At 41.4% G+C, this 27,368-nt stretch overlaps 1 protein-coding gene across 1 annotated transcript; it reads left to right on the top strand.

Annotated features, from left to right (window-relative positions):
* LOC123660886 (anaphase-promoting complex subunit 1) lies at positions 1–27,366 on the top strand (the record flags this gene model as incomplete). Its single annotated transcript, XM_045595909.1, has 25 exons — positions 1–168; positions 1,962–2,157; positions 2,836–3,156; positions 6,654–7,993; positions 8,259–8,457; positions 8,829–8,989; positions 9,480–10,214; positions 11,914–12,061; positions 12,924–13,115; positions 13,599–13,752; positions 14,105–14,257; positions 15,270–15,513; positions 16,215–16,377; positions 16,671–16,850; positions 17,711–17,895; positions 18,740–18,965; positions 19,534–19,657; positions 20,547–20,748; positions 21,436–21,555; positions 22,095–22,228; positions 22,805–22,910; positions 22,987–23,129; positions 24,378–24,552; positions 25,179–25,454; positions 27,046–27,366. Coding segments are annotated over exons 1-25 (6,222 nt in total), but the record flags the coding sequence as incomplete, so codon positions are not given.
* Positions 27,367–27,368: the final 2 nt, after the last annotated feature.

The following is a 27,368-nucleotide window of genomic DNA, read 5'->3' as shown; positions in this document are numbered from 1 at the left end:
TTATCTATCGGCATTTCTGTAGGCAACAACAGCTATTTATTAGTGAAATAAACACTGAAGTAGCTTTAATTTGTTGTTAGAAATAATTGTACGCTCACGTGGAAGTATTAATATAATAATATTTCAAATCTGGATGTGGAAACAATGATCGCCGCTTCTGAACCACTGGTTAGTATTTATAATTTTGATGATAACCTTTTTACTGATTGGTGTTTTGATAACACATTTATTACTTCCGCTTCAGCCTGTAATATCCCACTACTGGGCATAGGCCTCTTTCCCCATGTAGGAGAATGATCAGAGCCTAATCCACCACGCTGCTCCAATGCGGGTTGGCGGATATATTCCCTACTATGCGTTACGATCGCTATCAGGTGTATATGATAACAACCGGGACCGACGGCTTAACGTGCTCTCTGAGGCACGGTGGGGAGACCTACAAGGACTGCACAAACACCCAGACCATGGCAAAGACCTGTATGGCCAATACAAATGTTTGTCATATCCAGGGATCGGACCCGCAACCGCCAACGCAATTTATTACTTCTTTAATAACTTATTCCAATACTAAACGATTAAATAAAAAAAATCCCTTAGACTCGAAAGTGTTCTGAGGAAGTCATAAACATACAAATTTTTCTTATTTAATTTTATTGTGTAAAACCATATATTAATAATTATATTTTTATTACAGTAGAACCTTAATAATATTAAAACCTCTACAATTTCACAAAATAATCTATTTCCTTACTCTTAAAGCCCAAAATCTCTATTACTTAAAATACACACTCAGTAATTTGAACTAAAAATTCATTATTGCCCTGAGGTAGTTAAAGAAATGTTTTAAGAAACTTTATAACATAAACTATAGTATAAAGTTATTTGAAGTTAGTAGGGGCACCACTAGTCACTTGAATATTGAAATATTACAATGTTTTTAAAATAAAACATTTAAGATCTTAACAATTGCACCATGGTTTATTAACAGTAAGGAAATAAATGATTATACTGAAATACCCACCATTCTAGAGAAGGTCAATAAATCATGTAAAAAGTAAAGAAAAAGACTAGAAGAACATAAAAATGAAGTGGCTATATCCATGCTACACAATAACATTAATATCTATAGGCTTAATAGGCATAGACTGGCTTCTAATTAAAATAACTGCGGCAAAGCTGTATCGTTCATAGGAGTAGTCAATTCAATACATTTGACACTCCATACAACACATGTATAGTACTACAAATCTATAGAAAGTGGCTGATTGCAGAGATATTTTTTTTTTTTTTTATGTATGTTCAAAACATAAATTTTTCTGAATTTATTGCTTGCACGTGTTCACTAGTTGAACTGTTTCGTAAAAAATCAATTAATAAATAGCTTTCACCTATTGTTTTTTTAAAAATCCTAAAAACTGTACTTGCAGCTGTTAAGGCAGCGATTCTATTATTACTTTTTTATCACTGTCCTTAAAACATCACAGTGCTGTATGATAAAAGTTGATTCATTACAGCCTATACAGTCCACTGCTGGACATAGGCCTCTATAAGTTTACGCCAAAAATAACATGAACTCATGTGTTTTGCCCATAGTCACTACGCTGGGCAGGCGGGTTGGTGACCGCAGGGCTGGCTTTGTCGCACCGAAGACGCTGCTGCCCGTCTTCGGCCTGTGTATTTCAAAGCCAGCAGTTGGATGGTTATCCCGCCATCGGTCGGCTTTTTAAGTTCCAAGGTGGTAGTGGAACTGTGTTATCCCTTAGTCGCCTTTTACGACACCCACGGGAAGAGAGGGGGTGGCTATATTCTTTAGTACCATAGCCACACAGTACGTTGATTAAATATGTTAAATTCTTCTCCTATATGGAGAACAAAGCCTATGCCCAACAGTGAGATGTTATAGGCTGAATGTGATTAAATTCTGAGTTTCATTTATTTGTAAACTAATATTCAAATCGTAGGAGTTTGTTCCACATGGAAGAACGGTGTTATCCAAGCACCCATGTCAGATTTACAACAAGGGTCATAATGCGTCCGTGTCAGAAAATTCTCTATTGTACAAATTGTCCAACTTTGGCATAAAAGATGAGAGTGTATTGGAGAGTAAAGCTGAACAGGAGTGGTGGTGCATACGTGAGGTGTTTTACAGAGCTAATGGTGAGTTAATGTTAATTGCAGTCTAATCTTATCTTTACATAGTATAATATAATATATAAAACAACGTCTAACGTCAACGTCTGTATGCTTAGATCTTTAAAACTATGCAACGGATTTTGATGTGGCTTTCTTTAGTAAATAGAGTGATTACAGAGAAAGGTTTATAATTATATAAAATACATGCATAACCTAGTAGAGTATCACTGATAGTTTTTGCACCCGTCCGAAGCCGGCGCGGGACGCTAATTTATTTATAATTAGAACTTTGTCTCTATGATGTTGATGTTGATGTTGATGTTGATAAACACGGGCTGTTTTCCGCAACTCGACGTCTTAATGTGCCTATTTTGCTTGATTGGCTGTGGACACTATTCGTGCCAGCCTAGTTCCTTGAGGAAGCCTAGCAGACCCTTCACGTTGCCAACTTTGTCACTATTTAATGCTTGCAATGTTTCTTAAAAACAGTTAAAATATACTGTTGTGCTTGTTTTGTTGGAAAATTTTGAAACACTTGAACACAACAACCTACACTTGAATGATCTTGTTACTAATAATATACACATTATTTAAAAGAAAGGTGGCTAGACAGACAGATTTATCAAATTTTAGTTTTGTACCATTGCATACCTATATTTGATGTTTTTGGGAATTTGTAAATTGTTAATTAACTATTTTCAGATGAAGCAGACGATTCAGAAGATTCTCAAAAGGAGCAAAGATTTGATTATTTAGATTCCTTCCGACCGCCAAGTCGTTTAAAACCAGACTTTAATGTTTCAATTAAGTCTGAGATACTTAGCGGCTTAAGAAAAGACGATCTAGCTTCTGCCGGTACGTCCAGAGGTGGCAGCGCCAACAGTTCCAGTAATATGTCAAAGAAGTTTAATTTAAATTGTGCTCAAAATAAAAGACTGAGAAGGCGACCGTTAAATCCTAAAACTGATTGCTTTTATGAGGAGGAATTGTACGTGAAAGGATGCACCGCTGTTTGGTCAAAAGGTAATTGTTTTTTTATTACTCTTTTCAATTCTTAACTATTATCTTAATATATATAAATTACGCGCCACGTTCTTTGTCCGCGATAGACTTTTAAACTACTTAACTGATTTTAATCAAATTTGTTACCGTATGCAGTTTGATTCAACTTAAAATATAGGCTATATTTTATTTCTATATATATAACTATTATATTCAAGAAAAAATATAAGGTGGTACGAAGTTCGACAGGTAGGCTAGTAAGATATATATATATATATATATATATATATATATATAAGCTTTTGTTTGAGGTGTTATTTTTGGTTTACGTATAAAGTAGGCCATATATGCATCTGCAACATCCTTAATGTTGCAGATGTCCATTGGCATCAGTGGCCATTTACCATCAGGTGGTGCTGGCAGCTTGTTGGCTGTTTTATATGACTAGGTCTGCAAACAAGCGTCGGGCCCACCTGATAGTACTATCCGTTCGCGCTAAGTTTGCCGGTCCGTGGAATGTCCCTACCCAGCCGCTTACCGCGTCCCTGAATCGCCCTCTCAGTATCGTTGGCAAAGACATCGCATGAGCGCGTATTAATTATTAAAAATTTTTTTGTGATATTTCGTAGTTTTTCGCCTTGTTAAATCTGTCTTTTTTTATGGGTAAAGGCAAAACTTTAAGAAGTGATGTACGAAATATGTTGTTAAAGGTTATGATTTATTTCGAAAATGAGAAGAAAAACCGTTCTCACATAATATCCGTCGATCAAGCTATGAAACGCACGGCAATGGCGACTGGTATATCAGAACGCACGTTACGAAACATAAAACAAGAGGTCAAAAAAGTAGCGTCAGCATCGTCAGAAGCTGGTGCAAGTACGAGTACAGAAGTTATTAAACTTTCGACTCCACGTAAAGAAAAGGCAAAGAAATCAACATTAGAAATTGATGATTTTATGATTTGCGCTATAAGAAATATTATAAACAGCTTTTATACTGTGAAAAAAGAAATACCTACCCTGCGAAAAGTCTAGCCGCTGCAAAGGCGGAATTAAATTTTTCTGGGCAAAAAAAAAACCACCTCATGGAAAATATTAAAGGAGAAGCTGGGCTATAAGTTTATAAAATGTAAGGTTCGCGATTTTTTGATACAAAACCCAGATATTGCTGCCTGGAGGGCAAGGTATTTACGACGACTGCGGCAAAATGACGAACTCGGAGCGGAAAAAAAACAGTGTTGTACTTAGATGAAACGTGGATACACAGTCACTATACCGTGGCTAAATGTTGGCAAAACTCTACTGATGCAAGTGTAAAAAAAAAAACCATAATCCTGGGCAGCGCTGGATAATTGTGCATGCTGGAGGTGACAATGGCTTTATCCAAAACGCAGAGCTATTGTATAAATGTAAAGGTAAAAGTGGATATTACCACGATGAAATGGATAATAAAAATTTCACCAAATGTTTAAAGGAGAAACTCTTGCCAAATCTGCCGCCTAATTCGATTATTGTTCTTGACAATGCACCATACCATTGTAAGCAGATTGACAGACTGCCAAACTCAAATTCCTTAAGGGAAATGAAAAATTGGTTACGCGAAAGGATCATTGACTTCCAAGAAGATTTTACGAATCCTGAGCTGTACTGTCTAATAAAACAGAACGCGCCACCTTAAAAATATGAGATAGATGAATTAATTAAAAGTCATGGTCACGAAGTATTACGGCTACCAATCAATGTCATTTGAATCCGATCGAGTACATTTGGAATCTTATGAAACAGCGAGTGGCTGACAAAAACGTATCACAATCTGAAAAAGAAATAGAGAAGTTAACTCGCGATGCTATAAAAAGTATATCTGAAGATGATTGGAAGAGAGAAATTAACCATGTTGAAAGATTACGACAGCAATATTGGGAAAGTGATCGGCTGCAAGAATTAAACGAGAGAGAACTTATAATTTCAGTGGGGGCAGATTCAGAGAGTGATATGGACTCAATTTTTAGTGACAGTGAGAGTGAAATATCTGGTATTGTATCAATGGAAATTAGTGATTAAACGCCTTAGTTAGTGATTAAATTATTTATATTACTAATTTTACCGTTATAAACATTTTTTTTTAAATAATAATAAATAGAAAATATTTTAAATGTTTTTTATTTTATTTTTTGCTGACGCTACGCTTCGAGTGACGTCATATCGCCAGCGGCAAACTTAACGCGAACGGGCGGCAGCGGCTGAAGGCACCCCCAAGTGTTGAAGCCGACATACAGTCTAGGAATGTCTACCCGGGCATCCTGGATATCACCCGTAAATGGGTTACCCTGCGATATTAAAAAAAAAAAAGTAGAAAAAAAACAACAATACAAGAAGCATTGCAAGCTTGTTGAAGACCCTACATCTAACCTTGTCCAAGAGCTCTGGCCACCTTACTCGCCACAGGAACACAACAGTACTTGAAAGTAGGACTATTATAATTTAAGATCTCCAGATTTGTCCAAATATTATCTACCGCCATTTCTCTTATTTATATAAATAATAAATATTTTATCTTACCTATAAATATAAAATAATTTATTCCATATAAAATCGGGAAGTTTAGAAATTAGTTACAGAATATTTCCAAATTTTAATCAATAATCAGTAAATACGATTTCAAATTTTTCTCTTTTGGCTTTTGATAGTTTTGCACCTAAAGTTCCTATAAATAAATAAACTGACAAAAGTTAGTAAACAAAAAAGCATACGAACTATTACAATTAAGATTTTTGATATTATTCTTTATTTATTTATTTATTTATAGATCACCAACAAAGTATACACCATATTTCAAGTACATACCTATACAACAACAGTAGAGTCTGAGTGTAACTTTAATTATTAGGTGATAACTACATTAACCTAACTAGCATACACTAATAACATACATAAATAACATACATATGGCAAGAACTTAAGATAGTGTTTTACAATTAAGTAAATTAACAACAATAAAAAATGTAATTTATGTTGTATGTTGTAATGTATGTTGTTTTATGTGTATGTTTCTGTGTAGTGCTTTGTAAAGTGTTAAATAAATATATAAATAAATAAAAGATTAAAACAAAAGAAATAGAAGAATTAAAAAAAAAATTAAAAATACTAAAAACTGATCACTTTACTGATAAATACTATATATTTCATTCAATTCTTGATGATATTGGAAATCTAGAATGTGATAAAGTATATTTATTTATAAATATTCTAGTTATATTAAGAAGTTAAAATGGAAAAATATTTTTATTACGAGAACCAACTTGTATCACATTGATTTTTTATTTTAACTTTAATATGAATAAACATACTAAAGTAATAAAAATGTGTATTTATTTATAAATTACTTTTTTTTTTATTTATTTTTTAAAGTAGTCATTCTTCTTTTCTTAAATTATATTTTCGCACACTTGTTATAATATAATATGGACTTTGTTATTTCATGTTTCACACTGTAATCTATGATTATTTTGTCCATCACAGGTTTAACTTCAACACCCGCAAAGAAGTTATCCGGACCTGAACACAGAGAAACAATAGCCTGTTATACCATAGAAAATCCCATTAAACATGCAGCTTTTGCAGACTTTCACATAGACATCAATAACACTATGTTGATTGACGCCTTGAACTCACAAATCGGCGATGTGAAGAAGAATATTAAAATAGAAGACACTACAGAACATATTAAAAATAAAATCATGCCTTCTATAGTACTTATAGATAGCAAATGTATGAGGGTTTACGCTATTGATGGTAGAGAATATATAACCAGCATTCCATTTCAAGTTAAGAAAATTTGGCCGATGAAATATGGTATTCTCTTGGAGAAAGATGCAACTCCAGTTTTACATAACTCCATGTTGCCAGCATCATTCTTGAAGTTAAATGAATCTCATAACAGTTCGTATGCGAAATCTCGAACATTTCCATTTAATATGAGCGCTAGATTAAGAGCTGAATCGATATCTGGTTACGACCAGGAATATCCTCTACCAACTTGTTTTTCTTTATCCCATCCTTTAGATGAAGTTACGCCTATTCTAATGAAATCATCAGCTCAAGGGCTACAATACTATAATGATGGAGATTTACAAATAATCTTTGTCAGCACATATCCAAGTATCATTCTATTATATGACTGGAAATTGCAAACACACTCATTGTGGAAAATCAGGAAAGCTGTCAGAGAAGAATGTTTAGCGATGTGTCCAAATATAAATTCTACAACAGTTTTTAGTCAATCGTGTGATTTTGTCGGGAGTCCTATGCATAGCTTGCGTAACACGACAAGTTGGACGGGCGGTAGTCCATTCCATTCCAAGAAAGGTCCCTCAACGCCGTCACGGTCAAGACAAAATAGTCCAATGGCGAATGTTTTTCATCAACAAGGCTTATCACCTCATGCTTCGATAGGTCAAGCCAGTTCGACATCTATGATGGCTAACACAATGACACAGGCACCGCCATCCTTGCCTCTGTACCCAGATATTTGTTTAGACCACATTTGGACAGACAGCCAAGTAATCAGACGAGATCCAGTGGAAAGTCCGAATGACATCAAAGCATTTTTGCACACCGATCTGATTGGACAAAACTATTTGTGTTTCATGGTAAAAGTTAGTGGCGTCACAAGATTACAAATAGTTAGGTTACAAAAATCTCATTCTCATGGGCAGATGTCTAAAACAAATATTATAGTTGGGTCAATATCCTCCATTTTGGCTAAAGATGCAGTAGTTTTGGAACATTTGAAGATGATAGCGCTGATTGATGAGCTGGGAAACATTATTCTACAGTCTGGAAACAGCTTTGTTGGCATGGTAATATTTTTATGATTATTTTTACTAAACTTGTCTAATTTATGGCAATTGAATTATTTTTTAATATATTCATACGCTAAGGTTAATTTGTTTGCCTCTCTTTTTAGAAAAAAACTCACAATTACTCCACATAAATTTATATACCATTTTATAGAAATTATTAAAATTATATTTATATGGCGGCCTTACCTATATAAACAACGTCAATAAGATTGCGAATGCGAATTATTCGCAGGGGTATTGCTAGTTCTTTGTTAATTTTCAGGTACATGTAGGGGGTGTTTTGGCTAGACTGATAGATTCTCCATATACGAAGCAATCTACTTTCCAGTCACCATTTCCAAGACGTAGCAGTTTGTTGCCAACTCGCTGTGATACAAATACGTTTGACGATTCCGCCTTACATCTTCTATCGCCAGTACCACATTCGTCGACTTCTAGGCTAGAACAAAAAGAAAACTTAGGTAAGTTTACAACATTAGATTGAAATTAAAAAATAAACGGGGCAGGGTATATGGAGCAGCCAAACTGAGGAATTACTTCCACCTGTATTCTATATCTGGGGTGAGTATGGTAGTTCAGAGTTCCTGAGGAGGGTCGGGGTAAGGTCAATACGCTTGCAATACAGTGAGCAGTAAGCGGTACGCATGCTTGTTTGCCACCACAGCTTTGTTGCACACTTGTTTGTAGTTGTATAAAAAGAATTAAAAGATTCTTTTATACAATACACTAATTATAGTTTTTATATTGATCAGTTTAATTCCCTTAAATTGATCCTCTATACAGAGGATACAGCGATAAAGTTTTTCAAGTAAATTAATCTTAAAAGTTTCAGGTGTTCGTAGTCTCTGTGACGCGGCGGGGGCAAGACTCAGCGTGTGCTCGGAGGCGGGCCAGCTCTACCGCATCGCGTTACCCGAGCGCGCCTGCTCGCCGCTCGTGACGCGCTGCTGCGCCGCGCTCTCACACGCCCTGCCCGGAGACGTCACCATGCAGGTCAGTGCTCCGTGACGTCACTGCGCACACCGCTACTGCTCTGCGACTCAGTGTGTGCTCGGAGGCGGGCCAGCTCTACCGCATCGCGTTACCCGAGCGCGCCTGCTCGCCGCTCGTGACGCGCTGCTGCGCCGCGCTCTCACACGCCCTGCCCGGAGACGTCACCATGCAGGTCAGTGCTCCGTGACGTCACTGCGCACACCGCTACTGCTCTGCGACTCAGTGTGTGCTCGGAGGCGGGCCAGCTCTACCGCATCGCGTTACCCGAGCGCGCCTGCTCGCCGCTCGTGACGCGCTGCTGCGCCGCGCTCTCACACGCCCTGCCCGGAGACGTCACCATGCAGGTCAGTGCTCCGTGACGTCACTGCGCACACCGCTACTGCTCTGCGACTCAGCGTGTGCTCGGAGGCGGGCCAGCTCTACCGCATCGCGTTACCCGAGCGCGCCATTTTGCACTTTTCTTTATTAAATTATATATATTTTTTTGTAGGTTATCATAAAGTGGTACGGCGTAAGAAACGCTCCAGGAACACAAGATCTAACACCAGAACAAGAATGGACTATGTTCTCTAACCTTCTCCTGTCTTTAATCGGTTATGACGTGGAAAGACTATCGCAAAGTCGACAAAATGAAGACGAACACGTCGAAGTAGTCACAAAAAAACAAAGAATATCAAGTGACGGAACACAAGACGACTGGGAATACTTGCTAAATTCAAAAATGCATAAAACTGTGGGAAGTTCTCTTGCAAGCATGCTGAATTTACAACAAACCCAAGCAGAAACAAGACATTCCAGAACGGCTAAAAAACAAGAGGATGATGAGAAACCCACCCAGTTTAACCCGAATTCTCTACTGTTTCCGTACACTGTGCAAGTTTTCTACGCTTTCCATTTGGCTTACGAGGATATAAAGTTGAACACACTGCTGGCGAGCGATTCGCTGTCGTTATCATCTTTTCTATACCAAATAGCTAAAGATGTTTGCTTGGATAAATACGTAAATCACTATTGGTTAGATTTTCCAACGGAATACAATTTGGAATACGATGAAACTGAGTCACAAATGTGTGATGCCGTTTTGAAGAAACTCACTCAACCGAATTATTTCCAGACAGAGCCGCCGCATATATTCCATTATATAAATTCTATGTTGAAGGAATTGGATGTGGGATATTATCCTTTTATGCAAGACGTTAATAACATGTCCAGGGATATTATTGAGGTATGCTAAAGAATATTGTATTATTTTCTATTTCATAATGAGTTTTTTTTTTTCAAATAAAATCAAATTAATTTTATTGAAATAGGCTTCAAAAGCACTTTCGAATCGTCATTATATAAATAAAAAATTTAAAAGTGATTATTATTTTTATAAATGAAGCTACCACCAATTCAGAATATAGATTCTGTAGAGATGACTATGCAAGAAACTCCGCACTTTGAGTACAAAATTAGTAATGCAGGCAGTTTGCCTGGCAGTACTGATACTTAAAACGTTTGTTTTTATTTGTACGCCCATTTTAACTTGTATACATGTATATTAGTGGTCAAAATTGAACCATAATTAATTTATATTATAAGTTTATTACTCGGTGCAGGATTACATAGTTGATAAAGATGTGTGGACTTAGTGACGCAGTATTTCATGCAACTCGTTGTTGTATGTTTCTAATTTTGTACTAAAACACAGTTTATATTTATTTTCAAAAGAGTAACTGCGGAGTTTCTTGCCGATTCTTCTCTGCAGAATCTACATTCCGAATCGGTGGTAGCTTCACTTTTACAAAAATAATAATTTATTTTTAAAGTTTTGATTTGTAAAATGACGATTCGAAAGTGCTCTTAGAGCTTATTTGAATAAAGCTATTTTTGATTTTGATTTTGATTTTGTTTGAACATTACTAAGGTTCTGTTGTCAAAGTCTATAATAATAAACAAAAGTGCGTGTGTAAAAAAAAAAAAAATATTTCTTTAGAAAAAACGTTTACATACATAATACCTTTGTTGTGTGTGTCAAATACATGGAAGTTGTGAAATGTTTTTTTTTTTTTTTTTTATTTGATTTAGTGTACTTTTTATGCATAATTAAAATAATTGTGTTTGCTCGCAAACGTAAAAAAACCGACTTCAATTACATCGACGAGTAATACAACGTAGATCGACGAAAAAATAGTCAAGTAACTAAGCGTTATCAAAGATTACTCAAAAAGTAGTTATTAGATCTCAATAAAATTTATATGTGACCACAGGACAAACATCAGCTTTCGATTAAATTTAAAATTATTAAAATCGGTACACCCAGTAAAAAGTTATTGCGGATTTTCAAGAATTTCCCTCGATTTCTCTGGGATCCCATCATCAGATCTTGGTTTCCTTATCATGGTACTAAACTAGGAATATCTTCTTTCCAACAAAAAAAGAATCATCGAAATCGGTACACCCAGTAAAAAGTTATTGCGGATTTTCAAGAGTTTCCCTCGATTTCTCTGGAATCCCATCATCAGATCCTGGTTTCCTTATCATAGTACTAAACTAGGGATATTTTCTTTCCAACAAAAAAAGAATTATCAAAATCGGTACATCCAGTAGAAAGTTTTGCGGTATAATACAACGTAGGTCGACGAAAAAAGCGTAAAGTAAAAACGCATTATTAGATATAACTCGAAAAGTAGTTGTTAGATCTCAAATAAATTTAAATGGGACCAATCGGCACGCACCACCTTTCGATTAAAACAAAATTTGTCGAAATCGGTCTACCCGGTCAAAAGTTCTGATGTAACATACATAAAAAAAAAAAAAAATACAGTCGAATTGAGAACCTCCTCCTTTTTTGGAAGTCGGTTAAAAAATAGCATTCTTCACTCCTGAACTATATGTTTGTATAGATATTTAGTGTTCCAATAAGCGTTCCCTCTGGTTAGATCCTGGCGACGGCGGGGTGCGGCGCCAGCGCCGGCGTGCGCGTGCTGAGCGGGCGCGAGGGCGCCGCGGCCAGCAGCACGCCGCGCGCGCGCCCGCCCCGCGCGCCCGCGCCCGCGCCCGCCGCCGCGCTGCTGGCGTGCGACCGCGGTCAGTGCGCACGCGGCACTGCCAGTCTGCCACCGGCCTAGCCGCTGATTTTTTTTTTTTTTTTTTTTTAATTTATTGAGATCTGGATTCGAGTCCTTCGCTCTAAATTGTACACATTTATAGATATTAAAAATAAGCTACTCACTGTAACACTGTGTGCCGTGTGGCTACGGCACTAAAGAATTTAGCCACCCCCTCTCTTCCCGTGGGTGTCGTAAGACTAAGGTACGACTAAGGGATAACAAGGTTCCACAACCACCTTGGAACTTAAGAAGCCGACCGATGGCGGGATAACCATCCAACTGCTGGCTTTGAAATACACAGGCCGTAGACGGGCAGCAGCGTCTTCGGTGCGACAAAGCCAGCCCTGCGGTCACCAACCCGCCTGCCCAGCGTGGTGACTATGGGTAAAACACATGAATTTACGCTTTTTTTTTTGGCGTGAACTTGTTGAGGCCTATGTCCAGCAGTGGACTGTATAGGCTGTAATGAAAAAAACTCACTATAACAACCGAACATTTCAAGATATCATTTATATAATGGTTACTTTGTTTTAACCAACTAGGTCGGTAACAAGGGTACGGTACATCTGATGGTAAGCGGTTACCATAGCATATAGACTCCTGTAGTCTGTCGGGCTGTTCCAGATTTTGAGGAAGAGATTTCCGCCTGTACCCCACCGAGTGAAAGAAGTTGATTTTATTGGCAAAACTATTTTTATAGAATGTTAATTAAGTGCTTCTTGATAGTATTAAAATGAGAGGGTCAACTGCATAATCATCAGCTCTTACAGGATGTTTCTATCATAAACAAAATGCCTTTTAGGACATAAAAATACTTAATCCATTTCTCATTAATTTAGGCATAACACCTCGAGACATAGACAACCTGCCGCCAGCGATAGCGTTGTTACTGGTGACCATATTCAGTCGCTGTAAGAACGATCCACCAGGAGACTGGCCAATTGAGGCATACAATTTAGTCATGAGAGAAGATCTTGCTTTGCAGACTGAAATAGCGGACACTATCAAGTCTACTGATGAATATATGGAGTGTGAGTATGATAAGTTTAGAATAATTTTGAAATTTGGTTTTTAAAATTTTTTAGTTTTTTATTTATGGCTGGAATTTTATTTTTATAGTCAATCGGTCTTTCATGATGTTTAAAAGTAAACGCAAATCAACCCTCTGTTATTCGGTTTTGTTTGTTACCAATACCATTTTAAAATTATTTTTGAAATATCTGAATTTTCTAAAAAGTTTAACTAATATGTTTAAATCTAAATTACATAATTAAAAAAACGAGTGCGCTTCGAGACGACACGACTGAAGTAAAACTTACGAAACGTAACTCTTTCTATCTTCACTAACTTATTTCAACTTCCGTTCATCTCGCCCGATCACACTTTTCGTAACGCTCTCGTCACGCATTCACCAGCTCACTCCCCAAGTTAAGCGTGCCTAATGAACTTTTATTTCAAAAATCTAATAAGGTGTACTGAAACCTTGACACCTTATATCTCTCTCTTTCACACAGCCTTAGCTCTAGAAGTCTTGGAGAAAGAGACAGCATACACTCAGCTACCTCAAACGCAACCAGAGCCGGCTCACAAGAATGAAGACGACGCCAGTACTGGCATGGAACATTTGAATACTAAGCTGTTGAACCTGTTGTATCCGAAAGACCACCGGTAAGAGAATTTGTCTAATTAATTTAGTTGTTATAGAATACCAATAGATGGCGCTACGGTGAAGTTTTAAAGAGTTTTAGTGAGTAATTTTACAGTATTTCTTGTGTGTTTTGTTTGAGTTGGATCAAGTTAAAGTACTTTTATAGAATACTTGTTTATATATCAGAACATAGGCCTTAAAGTTACAAAATTTAATAAACAAACGGTCTATTTTATATAAAACTGTTCAGACATCAGTATAAGTGGTTTTTAAAGTTATCGATTTTACAGCGACCCCGCAAACTACAGTCGCAATGTCAGTAACTCCTATGTAAAAATAAATAGTAGTTTCAGCTTTTTTTTCTTTTTCCAGAATGACAGAAGTGTTTAATTTACTTCAATCCTCCATCCCAGTGACGATTAATCTCACGCAAAGGCCTGAGGTCTCTGATCATGACTTTATTGAGGAACAAGAGAAGTACCTATACGCTATCAGCACAAGAACCATGGCATTGCCTGTTGGGAGGTATGACTGTTAAAATAACTTTTCATCAAAATAATAATGATAAGTATGTAGGTGTATAATTATTTAGAAAGTAAAGTACGAAATAATATTTCCAGACTATTTTAGATTAACGGGGTTTAGTCAATTTAGCGAGAGTATACTAAGAATTTGTATGTTAATAAATTCATAATACCTTGTTTGATAGGGTTCTACATCTGGTCTTTTAAAGGTCTTCTTCCAGAGTAAAAAGCAACTTTTAAAATAAATTTTATATTTTTTAATTATATTGTCCTTAAAATTTATTTGAGCTATTTTAATTGAGTGCCTGAAATAAACGACTAGCTGCTAAGACATAAGTTAGTTAAGTTAAATATATAAGTTAATGACCTCGAGAACCGTGCCTAATAATACTAGTGCCCTATACTGCGTTGATTGGGAGTACGGCGGCGCGGCGCGGCCAGGTCAAGGACCTCCCGCGCCGCGCTGGTAGGTGGGTAGGACGGCGGCGCGGCACGGCCAGGTCAAGGACCTCCCGCGCCGCGCTGGTAGGTGGGTAGGACGGCGGCGCGGCACGGCCAGGTCAAGGACCTCTCGCGCCGCGCTGGTGGGTGGGTAGTACGGTAGAGCGGCGCGGCCAGGTCAAGGACCTCCCGCGCCGCTAGTGGGCGGGTAGGAAGGCGGCGCGGCGCGGCCAGGTCAAGGACCTCTCGCGCCAGTAGGTGGGTAGGACGGCGGTGCGGCGCGGCCAGGTCAATGACCTCTCGCGCCGCGCTGGTAGGTGGGTAGCACGGCGGCGCGGCGTGGTTAGGTCAAGGACCTCCCGCACCGCCGGTGGGAGGGCAGGCCGGCGGCGCGGTGCGGCCGGGTCAAGGACCTCTCGCGCTAGTAGATGGGTAGCACGGCGGCGCGGCGCGGCCAGGTCAAGGACCTCTCGCGCTGCGCTGGTAGGTGGGTAGGACGGCGGCGCGGCGCGGCCAGGTCTAGGACCTCTCGCGCCGCGCTGGTGGGTGGGTAGTACAGCGGTGCTCCGCAGGGGCATGGCGACGCTGCGCAGCGCGCCGGCGCCGGCCACGGAGCCGCTGGCGCCGCCGCGCCTGTGCGTGTCGGGCCGCGGGCCGCCGCCGCGCCGCTCGGCCGTGGCGCTGGGCGGCGGCGACACGCCCCCGCACTGCCTGCTGTGGCCGAGCTTCCACAACGGCGCCGCGGCCGGCCTGGCGCTCGTGCCCGTCTCCGGCTCCTCCATCCACGCCAGCTGGATCGTCTACAACAAGCCGAGGGTACCGCATTGTTTTTTTATTTTTTTTATGTCACTAGGTAGGTAGGTAGCTTAAAGACGCCTGCAACACCAGAAGCATCGCAAGCACGTTGCCGACCCAATCCCCAATCCCCCCAGGAGCTCTGGTCACCTTACTCACCAACAGGAACACAATACTGCTTGAAAACAGTATTATTTTGCTGTGATTTTCTGTAAGGTCGAGGTATTTCCTCAGTCGGGCTGCTCCATATTTTGAGCAGGAAATTCCTGCCGTGCCCTACCTCAGTGGTATTTACATCAAAACGTACTCTTCGAAGTTTGAAGTAATGTTTGTGTAATTAGTTATATAGATGTTTGGTATACCTTATTTAAAAAAGAAGTAATACTGTATAAACTCAAACTTAAATTTAATTCTGAGATTTCTTAATAAATGACGCTATTAGTATTTTTATGTCGCGCTTACATTATAAAAATTGTATTATTGTAAAATTGTATACACTTGAAATATCTTTGATGCATAAGGTTTTTCTATTTACAATCCTTGTAACACCCCTAGTTTTAACCCGTCAACACCTAGGTGTTATACAAATAATAAATATTGCAGTAAATAAGTCTACAAATAATTTTTACTTATTCTTGTACTTCCGAATAGACTACTATTTATAAGTTATATTTTAGGGAACAATTACGATATCGTAAATCATGCATTATAAATGTTTACAGGGGACACAAGACATGTCATCAGAACACGCAGGATTTCTTCTAGCACTGGGTCTCAATGGTCATCTAAAGGACATGCCTTTCATGAACATGTATGAATATCTAGTGAAATGCCATGAAATGATCAGCATCGGCTTACTGTTGGGACTGGCGGCTACGTACCGAGGTCAATTACTCTACTTATTAAATTTAATAAATTAGTCATCACTAAGAGTCAAAACAAAATCTATATTCCTAAATATTAAATTCACAACGGAAATCTAATCGTGTTTTTCTATACTTTTTCCTATTCTACTCATTAATCTGTAAATTTACAAAATTGTAATATTAATTTACTTTTTCAACTACACACAATACATTAAAGTCTCAATGAAAATCGTAAGCTATATAACACAATCGGCGCTGGTACGCTATGGCCCGGAGAAATAATTTTAAGTATTCTGTCGGTATGATCTCTAGGAACGATGGACGTGCAGGCCACGAAGATGATGAGCATCCACCTGGAGCCGCTGCTGCCGGCCACGTCCATCGAGCTGGACATCCAGCAGGGCATCCTGGTGGCGGCGCTGCTGGGCGTGGGCCTGCTGTACCGCGGGACCGCGCACGCGCACTACGCGCAGGTGCTGCTCAACGAGATCGGTACGTACCGCACACCGTACACGTCCTGGGGGTGGGGCTGGTGGAGCTGCTGTACTGCACATATGTACACGTCCCGGTGGTGGGGGTGGTGGAGCTGCTGTACTGTACATATGTACACGTCTCGGTGGTGGCTGTGGTGGAGCTGCTGTACCGTACATATGTACGCGTCCCAGTGGTGGGGGTGGTGGAGCTGCTGTACTGCACATATGTACACGTCCCGGTGGTGGGGGTGGTGGAGCTGCTGTACTGTACATATGTACACGTCTCGGTGGTGGCTGTGGTGGAGCTGCTGTACCGTACATATGTACGCGTCCCAGTGGTGGGGGTGGTGGAGCTGCTGTACTGTACATATGTACACGTTCCGGTGGTGGGGGTGGTGGAGCTGCTGTACCGTACATATGTACACGTCATACGTCCTCGTGGTGGGGATGGTTTAACTGCTGTACCGCATCACTGCGCACACGCACTACACGCAGGCCTTGCTCGAGTACGACGACGAGATCGGTACAGTTTAGATAGAGTACCAACCGTACTACTCACTAAAACTCACCGGTGACCTCGACATCATAGTGGAGCGCCACGGTATCGCTAACGGCAATCGTGACGCCCCAATGGTTGACAAAGTCTACCACCAACCATAAACAATTGGCTATATTGAAAACAATATTTGGAAATTGTAGTAAAAATATTTTAACTGCACCGAAAACCGTTCAACTTGAATTCCACTCACACTTTATTGATTGTTCTCTCCGCATCTATTACGTAGTCTATCGTATCTTTTATTGTCAAACTATTACCATTTTCTGTATTGGTCAAATTAAAACTAATAATAATTCTAATATAAAATATCACGCTTTTAGGAAAGCCCCCGGGTCCAGAACTAGAGAACTGCGTGGAAAGAGAAGGATATGCCCTGGCAGCTGGCCTGGCGCTAGGGTTTGTCTGTCTCCGCAGCGGGAATACCACGCCACACCTCGCACATATTGCACCGCGACTGAGGACCTATATGCTCGGAGGGGATACGAAGCCTTTTACCGGTAAGTCGGTAATTAACAATTGCTCTGGTATAGTAGTGCCAGTAGTTTTTTTTTTTTTAAATTATACTTAAAAATATATTAAATCAATAAAAAAAAAACCATCACACAACTACCATGTACACCTATTTGGCACATGCATATAAATAATCTTTTGTTGATTGTCAAAGTCTGTAGTCAAATTGAAAAATTTTAAAAAAGGTTTTTATTTTCATATTTTTTTTCATTTCCTGGATTTAAATTTTTTAATTGTGGTCGAATTTCGACCCCTGAGCGACCACTAGTTAACTTTACACTACCTAAATAATTCTGAAGAAACCGAAACATATGGAAATCTGAGCGTGCAAGATCGGGGCTATGTGGTGGAGGTATTGAGACTTCCAAGTCCAATTCTCAATTTTGTTGAGTGGCTAAAGCCCCTTATTCTCAATTTATTGCTTAAGTCTCATTAGCTGTTGAAAATGTCGAGTTTTCAGTCACGTTTATCCGTAACTGGGTGACCAGAGAAAAAGGCATCCTTGATATCAAAATTGTTTGAATAAAAATGCTTTCACCATTTATTTCTCTTTTTTTTTCAAATAAAATTTTAAAATGTACCGAATTTCTTCGTTGGATTCACCTATTTTAGCGGACAGAAAAACAGTTAAAGTGGCAAAAAACTACTTTTTTACTTTTTAATTTTATTTTATTTTTAAAATGTCACCTTTTCACGGTATCAAAACTAGCTAGATACAAATAATACGACCAAAAAGATTTTATTGCAAATTTTAATAAGAAAATACTTTTTCCTCGGCCTATTAGTAATATACTATGTTGTGGATATAACTAACGCATCACCCTTTTATATTTTATAAGAAAATTAAAATAGATATCGCCTCAACCTGTCGGTCAGGCTCGAAGGAGCGGCGCGGCGCCACGCTGAACCTGGACGTGACGTCGCCGGGCGCCACGCTGGCGCTGGGCCTGCTGTTCCTGCGCTCGGGCAGCGCCGCGGTGGCCGCCTGGCTGGCGCCGCCGCGCACCGCCTACCTGCTGGACTTCGTGCGCCCCGACCTGCTCATGCTGCGCGTCATCGCGCGCGGTACTCACAACCCTCGCACCACGTCTCACCTCACCTTAACTCGCTCTCCGCACGTCACCCTACCCCATCTCACCTCACCTCATCTAACCTCACCCCACTTCATCTCATCTCACCTCACCTCACCTCCTTCACCTCGCCTAACACCACCCCACTCCACCCCACCTCACTCCACCTCACCTCTCCTCACACCACTTCACCTCACCTCACCTCACCTCACCTCACCTCACCTCACCTCACTTCATTTCACCTCACCTCACCTCACTTCGCCTCAAGTCACCTCATCTCAACTCACATCACCTCACCTCAACTCACCTCACCTCACCTCACCTCACCTCACCTCACCTCACCTCACCTCAACTCAACTAAACTCACCTCACCTTTACTTCTATTCGCCTTATCTCACCTAGCTTCACTTAACTATATCTCATCAACCCATACAGGACTTGATAAAATTTGGTGATGCTCGAATTATCATACGCCAAATATATTCATTAACTAAATTTTGTGCCTCCTAATAATATTTCCAAAATTGTACAGAACTTGTAGTATAATATTTTATCTGTCATAGGTTTGGTGCTTTGGGATGACATTGAAGCAAGCGAAGAATGGATTGAAAGTCAAGTGCCGTCAACAATCAAACCATATTGCTTCGTCAAGCCAACAGAAGACAACATTGATTATGAAGCTATGAAGTAAGTAAATTTTTTTTCTTTGTTTGGAAATGTTTCGTAAGTCCACTGAGTTCTACTTCCGTATGAATATAACTGTTGCTAATCGCGCTGTGACGGTACACCGTGGGGTTTTAGTCAGTAAGAGTCTAACATAACTCTCTCCTCTACTCTGAGCAGAGAGTGTCTATGAGAGTTTCTCCAGGATAAAAAAAATGTACAGCAAGATATATACTGCTCAAAATTTGAAGTAGCCTACCTGGGGAAGTATCTCTACCTCACAGAAGATAAATAATACTGCTTTCAACCAGTGTTGTGTTCCTGCGGTGAATAGGGTCAAGTCATAGTAGAGTTATTCTAGTAGTTAATGATGTTTGGCTGGACAAATACTTTTCTCAAACAGTGTTGTGTTTTATATCTTTGGAGGGGGATGGGGTCTAAAATCGGCAAAGCATTTGGTATTGCAGGTGTCTATAGGTTACGATAACTGCTTTCCTCGTGTAAACCGTACGCTTTTTTGCCGGTCTAGTCGTATCAAAAAAAAAGTTAAAACGTAAAACGAGTTACCATTCCCTAGATCGTGTACGGAGTTTAACTGAGGTAGGGCACAGCAGGAATTTCTTGCTCAAAATATGGAGCAGCCCGACTGGGGTAGTACCTCGACCTTACAGAAGATCACAGCTAAAAAGTACTGTTTTCAAGCAGTATTGTGTTCCTGCTGGTGAGTAAGGTGGCTAGAGCTCCTAGGGGGGATTGGGGATTGGGTCGGCAACGCGCTTTCGATGCTTCTGGTGTTGCAGGCGTCTATAAGCTACGGTAATCTCTTACCATCACGTGAGCCGTACGCTTGTTTGCCGACCTAGTGATAAAGGTGGTAAGTCACACAGTCGTATATGAGTGTGCGCGCCCGCAGCCAGGCGTACTGCAACATCATAGCGGGCGCGTGCTTCGCGCTGGGCCTGCGCTTCGCGGGCTCGGGCTGCGCGGACGCGCGCGACGCGGCGCTGCGCTACGTGGCGCTGTTCCTGCGGCTGGCGGCGCGGCCGCTGGCCGAGCTGGCGGGCGGCTCCACGCTGGAGGCCTGCACCTGCGTGTGCCTGCTGGCCGCCGGCATGGTAGCGCGGCGCTCGACTCACGACACGACACGTGACACACGACACGTGACACACGACACGTGACACACGACACGTGACACACGACACGTGACACACGACACGTGATACACGACACGTGACACACGACCCGTGATACACGACACACGACACACGACACGTGACACACGACACACGACACGTGACACGAACTTCTACTCTTCTACTCCTATTTTAACTTCTTCTTTAACTACTCTTTTCTATTCTTTTCTTTAATTTTTCTTCTTTAACTACTATTTTCTATTCTATTCGTTAATTTTCTTTTCTTTAATTTTTCTTCTTTAACTACTATTTTCTATTCTATTCTTTAATTTTTTTTTCACTAAATGATTAACATTTTTACTGAGATAGAGCACAGCAGGAAATATTCTGGTCCAAATCTGGAGCAGCTCGACTGGGGAGGTACCACGATCTTACAGAAGATCACAGCTAAATAATACTTTCGCACCTAATTAGTACTGCTTGCAAGCAGTGTCGTGTTCCTATGACGAGTAAGGTGACGGAGCTTCTGGGAGTTTCTAAATTGTAATATAAAAAACGAATTGTATAATAGTATGTTCTCTAACCAAACACCGTTTTTATTGATATGTTCGATTAGGTGTACGTTATTCGAAAACAAGTTTCTTACAACCGTACCTCGTGTCACCGCAGATCATGGCGGGGCGCGGCGACATCCACGTGTTGCGCGTGTGTCGCCGCCTGCGCGCCCGCGTGCCAACCGCGCCGCGCACCGCGCCGCCCGCGCCCGCGCCGCTCACGCACGGCGCGCAGGTACCACGCACACACGCGCGCACACACACGTACGCACGCACGTTCGAAATAACGCACGCACACACACACACACACACACACACGTACGCACGCACGTTCGAAATAACGTACACACACACGTACGTACGCACGCACGCACGTATGAAATAACGCACACACACGCATACACACACGTACGTACGCACGTATGAAATAACGCACGCACACACACGTTCATACGCACACACGCATGTATGAAATAACGCACACACACATGCACACGCCCACACACACACATGCACACGCCCACACACACACATGCACACGCCCACACACACACATGCACACGCCCACACACACACATGCACACGCCCACACACACACACACACACACACACACACACACACACACACGCACACGCACGCACACACACAAAACCGCGCGCGCACGCGGAAATTTAAACGTATGCACACACATAATCGCGCGTTACAACCGCCATCGTGAAATACCGTCGTAACTTGACAATAATCTGGGTATTATAATGTATCCCCCCCCACAGATGGCGGTGCACAGCACAATAGGGCTGCTGTTCCTGGGCGGCGGGCGCTGCACGCTGTCCAGTTCGCCCGAAGCTGTGGCTGCCCTCGTCACCGCCTTCTTCCCCAAGTTCCCCACTCACAGCGAGGACAATAGGTCTGCATCATAAATAAACAAAAAAATCACACTTCACGGCCCCCAGTAGGATTTTCTCCTATGTCGGGTGTCCGGAAACACACATAATACGCAAGCACAAACGCCCAGACCACGGCAAACATCTTTACGGCCAATACAAATGTTTTCCATGGGCGGAGATAGAACCCTCAACCGCCAACGTAACAGCCACAAACCAGTGATTGAGACTGTTCGTCACAATGTGATAAACAGTTTCAGCACTGGTTTATGGCTGTATGTGTACATGCAAATGTGAATGTGTATTGCCAATATAACCTGCAATATGAAGGCTTCGCAATAAACACATATGTACTGGTTACCGTACATTCAGCAATGTGATTGTCTTTGCATTCTAATAACCTTCTTTAATTTAGGTTATTTCTTACGAAATTGCCGTTTACCGGATGCTGATGACGTCTGTATTTCTGCATATATATACTTAAAATAATCTTAATAAACTTGGGTTTATCTCGTTGACCTTCCCTCATATGCCGTCTCTCACACGCCTGTAGTATATAATATTAGTCCAAAACAATCCCGTAAATTGTTATATGGCAGGTACCACCTGCAAGCGTTTCGCCACTTGTACGTCCTAGCTGTCGAACCCCGTCTCATCCTGCCACGTGATCTCGACACCGGAAAATTGTGCTACGCTTATATACAGGTAAATAATTATCTCTAATAGGCGTTTAGTCGTATATAGCCAACAATTCTATTCTACGTATTATTTTATTTTTTAGGTCATAGATTTGCAAGGCGTTGTGAAAGAAATGAAGGCGCCCTGTATAATACCAGAACTGAACACTCTTAGGGAGGTCAAAATAAACGACTCCAGATATTGGCCGATTACCTTCCACAGAGACCACAACTGGGACCAACTCAAGTAAGCATTAATGGAATTTTTATAAACGTCAATAGTAGATTTCCGTAGCTCTTTATGTAATAATATATATGATATGTGTTATGTAATAAATGTTAGTCACACTATTTTATACAACATTTGATGGAATATATCTTTGTTCGTCGCTAGGCTTGTGTTGAATAGGCAATTTCTTCTTCTTCTTCTTCCTCTTCTTCCTCTTCTTCCTCTTCTTCCTCTTCTTCCTCTTCTTCCTCTTCTTCCTCTTCTTCCTCTTCTTCCTCTTCTTCCTCTTCTTCCTCTTCTTCCTCTTCTTCCTCTTCTTCCTCTTCTTCCTCTTCTTCCTCTTCTTCCTCTTCTTCCTCTTCTTCCTCTTCTTCCTCTTCTTCCTCTTCTTCCTCTTCTTCCTCTTCTTCCTCTTCTTCCTCTTCTTCCTCTTCTTCCTCTTCTTCCTCTTCTTCCTCTTCTTCCTCTTCTTCCTCTTCTTCCTCTTCTTCCTCTTCTTCCTCTTCTTCCTCTTCTTCCTCTTCTTCCTCTTCTTCCTCTTCTTCCTCTTCTTCCTCTTCTTCCTCTTCTTCCTCTTCTTCCTCTTCTTCCTCTTCTTCCTCTTCTTCCTCTTCTTCCTCTTCTTCCTCTTCTTCCTCTTCTTCCTCTTCTTCCTCTTCTTCCTCTTCTTCCTCTTCTTCCTCTTCTTCCTCTTCTTCCTCTTCTTCCTCTTCTTCCTCTTCTTCCTCTTCTTCCTCTTCTTCCTCTTCTTCCTCTTCTTCCTCTTCTTCCTCTTCTTCCTCTTCTTCCTCTTCTTCCTCTTCTTCTTCTTCTTCTTCTTCTTCTTCTTCACTCATGAGCACAATTGTTCAACACTAAATCACTAAATACTCACCACGGGAACGCAGCACTACTTTAGGTACTCGAGGTCTCAGTGAGGCTGATCGAAATTACGGACACGATGTGTCCTGCCGCTGCTTTTATACGCAAAGAAACTTTCACGACTGGTACTTCAGTTGTGGTAGAAAATATATAAATAAATAAATGCTTCATACTCAACGGCCCCAGTAGGATTTTCTTCTGTGTTGGGGATCCGGAAACGACACAATAACGACCACAAACGCCCAGACCACGACAAACATCCATATTGCCAATACAAATGTACGTATCGAGCCGGCGAGCGCTAGCGCAATAGTCAGTGCTGCATACGATATAACATATGAAACCTTCGCAATTTTTTTTTTTTTTTAATTAAAAAAAAACATGAAACCTTCGCAACGCGGCCAGGACGTTCCTGCAGTACACGTGGTGCGTGGACGTGAAGCAGCGCGCCGGCCGCCTGCCGCACGCCGCCGACCCGCACGGCTTCCTGTCGCTGCTGGCGCACGCGCTCACGCTGGACCGCGCGCGCGGCTGGGCCGTGGCGCCGCGGGACGTCGAGCTGTTCTCCGGCGACGACAAGGTGGGCCTGCCGCGTATCGTCGGAACACAACCGCACGGCTTCCTGTCGCTGCTGGCGCACGCGCTCACGCTGGACCGCGCGCGCGGCTGGGCCGTGGCGCCGCGGGACGTCGAGCTGTTCTCCGGCGACGACAAGGTGGGCCTGCCGCGTATCGTCGGAACACAACCGCACGGCTTCCTGTCGCTGCTGGCGCACGCGCTCACGCTGGACCGCGCGCGCGGCTGGGCCGTGGCGCCGCGGGACGTCGAGCTGTTCTCCGGCGACGACAAGGTGGGTCTGCCGCGTATCGTCGGAACGCAACTCTTGTGTAGCCCAGCCGTTGACAGGTCAAGGACGAGGGATGCAGAAAAAAAACTTTTGCATCAACTGTATATTCCAAGAGTATGCAAATTTTATATGCCACCAAATCGAATAAGATTTACGCTTCAGCCTCTAAAATCCCACGTCATCGGCCTATTTCCCCATGTAACAAACAAATCAGAGCTTAACCCACCACCACCGACCTAATGCTCCGACTGAATGTATGTTAAATGTAAGCGTGCTGTATAATACTGATAACGCCATCTATTAGGAAAAGTTAGAATTACATGTATAATCGAGTTTGTACGAGTGCACTTGGGGCGCAGGTGCGGAACTTCGTGCGCCAGTACCTGGGCGCGGCGCGGGGCGGGCAGGCTGGTCAGGGCGGGCGGGACGGTCAGGGCGGGCGGGGCGGGCCGTGCGGCGACTGCCGCGAGCGGCGGCGGCGCGCGCCCCGCGGCGAGCCGCCCCCGCGCGCCTGCCTGTGCCGGCCGTACTCGCGCGACGAGCGCGACCACCTGCAGGCGCTCGCCATGCTGGTGTACGAGTGCGTGCTCAAGGACATCGTCTGCGCTCTGCCCATTTGGATGGCCTTCATGAAGGTCGGTGCGGCGACTCGCTGTGTGGCACTAACACCGGGTCGAGCGGGTCTGACGATTGACACACACACATTGCACTAGTGTATAATTTATATACTCTTATTTTTATGACTAATATTGTATGATACTAGCGACCCGCCCCGGCTTTTTTTTTAATATCATTAGGTCGGCAAACAAGCGTACGGCTCACCTGATGGTAAGAGATTACCGTAGCTTATAGACGCCTGCAACACCAGAAGCATCGCAAGCGCGTTGCCGAACCAATCCCCAATCCCCCCAGTAGCTCTGGCCACCTTATTCACCAACAGGAACACAATACTGCTTGAAATCAGTATTATTTGGCTGTGATTTTCTGTAAGGTCGAGGTACTACCCCACTCGGGCTGCTCCAGATTTTAAGCAGGATATTCCGGCTTCGCACGGTTGTAAAATACCAGTATTCCTCTACTATATTATTCATGTATTATACATATAAACCTTCCTCTTCAATCACTCTATCTATTAAAGAAAACCGCATCAAAATCCGTTGCGTAGTTTTAAAGATTTAAGCATACATAGGGACAGAGAAAGCGACTTTGTTTTATACTATGTAGTGACAATAACATTTCTTCGTTTTTTAAATATTGAATCGGTCTCAAAATTCCTTACAGCTATATGTACAATTAAAATTACTCTAAAAGCCCGCGTTCACATCATCTCTCACTGCTACTGGTTTGGTTGGAAGAGATCTCTTTTATAGATAAGTTCGCCCTTGCCAACTGCCTATATGATAATGACTATTATTAAATTATTTAGTGCAATAGAGAATCTATACAAATAAATAAAATTAGAGTGTCTATTTGTAATATTAAAAAAGCCGCTTTTTACTAAATGCATATGAATGTATACACGGTATATATACAAAATAACATTTTTTACAAGCTTTGTCTGTCTGTCTGTCTGTCTGTCTGTCTGTTTGTTTGTTTTGGCTAATCTCTGAAATGGCTGGACCGATTTTGACAGGACTTTCACTGACACATAGCTGATGTAATAAGAAGTAACTTAGGCTACTTTTATATTAGAAATTTATTTTATAACTCTGCGACCTGAACAATTACTTTTTTGTTAGATTCCACGCGGACGAAGGCGCGGACACAGCAAATCTATAATATAAAAATAAGTCGCTGAATGTGTTGCTAAGCGCAAAACTCGAGAACGGTTGGACCGATTTCGCTAATTCTTTTTTTTAAATATTCCTTGAAGTACGAGGATGGTTCTTACGGAGAGAAAAATTCTAAAAAAAATTTTAAATTTCCTGAAAAAGTCTAAAAACAACACTTTTCTATACTCCCATACAAAAGATTTGTGATAATACTTAAAAGTCAATTTGAACTTTAATACCATACGATAAAGTTTGTGTTAGGCGATACGAAGTTCGCCGGGTCAGCTAGTATATAATAAAATTATATATTTCATATATGAAGGATCGTGTATAAATATTAGTCTAATATTGACATGTCATTTCTTGTAACATAATATAAAAAAATGAGCACAGTCGAACCGGGACCATCCATTTTCACAATAATATTACATACATAAACAAACACTGATTACAGATAATAAAAACGATGAAAACCGACCCGACAACATACAACGTGTGGCAGATAAAACTCCTAATGTCGCAAATCGACAGCCACAACGAGAGGTTATCCAACGAAATGACAATCGACGGACTCGAACAGAACGAACCTCTCATATCAACGGAATTCACGCTCGCCATCAAACAGAAAGTTTCCGGAATATTCGACAAGTGGGATCTGAAGGTGACGCCGTACCTGAGGAAGTATCTCGGAATGCCGAGTAGCAGGAAGATAAGTGCGTGTGAGAATGACGTTAAGAAGATACTGAGCGCTTATTTGGTGTATAATGACCTGCCTAG

This window comes from Melitaea cinxia, chromosome 16, assembly GCF_905220565.1.
Source record: "Melitaea cinxia chromosome 16, ilMelCinx1.1, whole genome shotgun sequence".
NCBI classification, from domain to species: Eukaryota; Metazoa; Arthropoda; class Insecta; order Lepidoptera; family Nymphalidae; genus Melitaea; species Melitaea cinxia.
The sequence above is the reverse complement of the archived record's forward strand: the minus strand, read 5'-3'. Positions and strand labels throughout refer to the sequence as shown.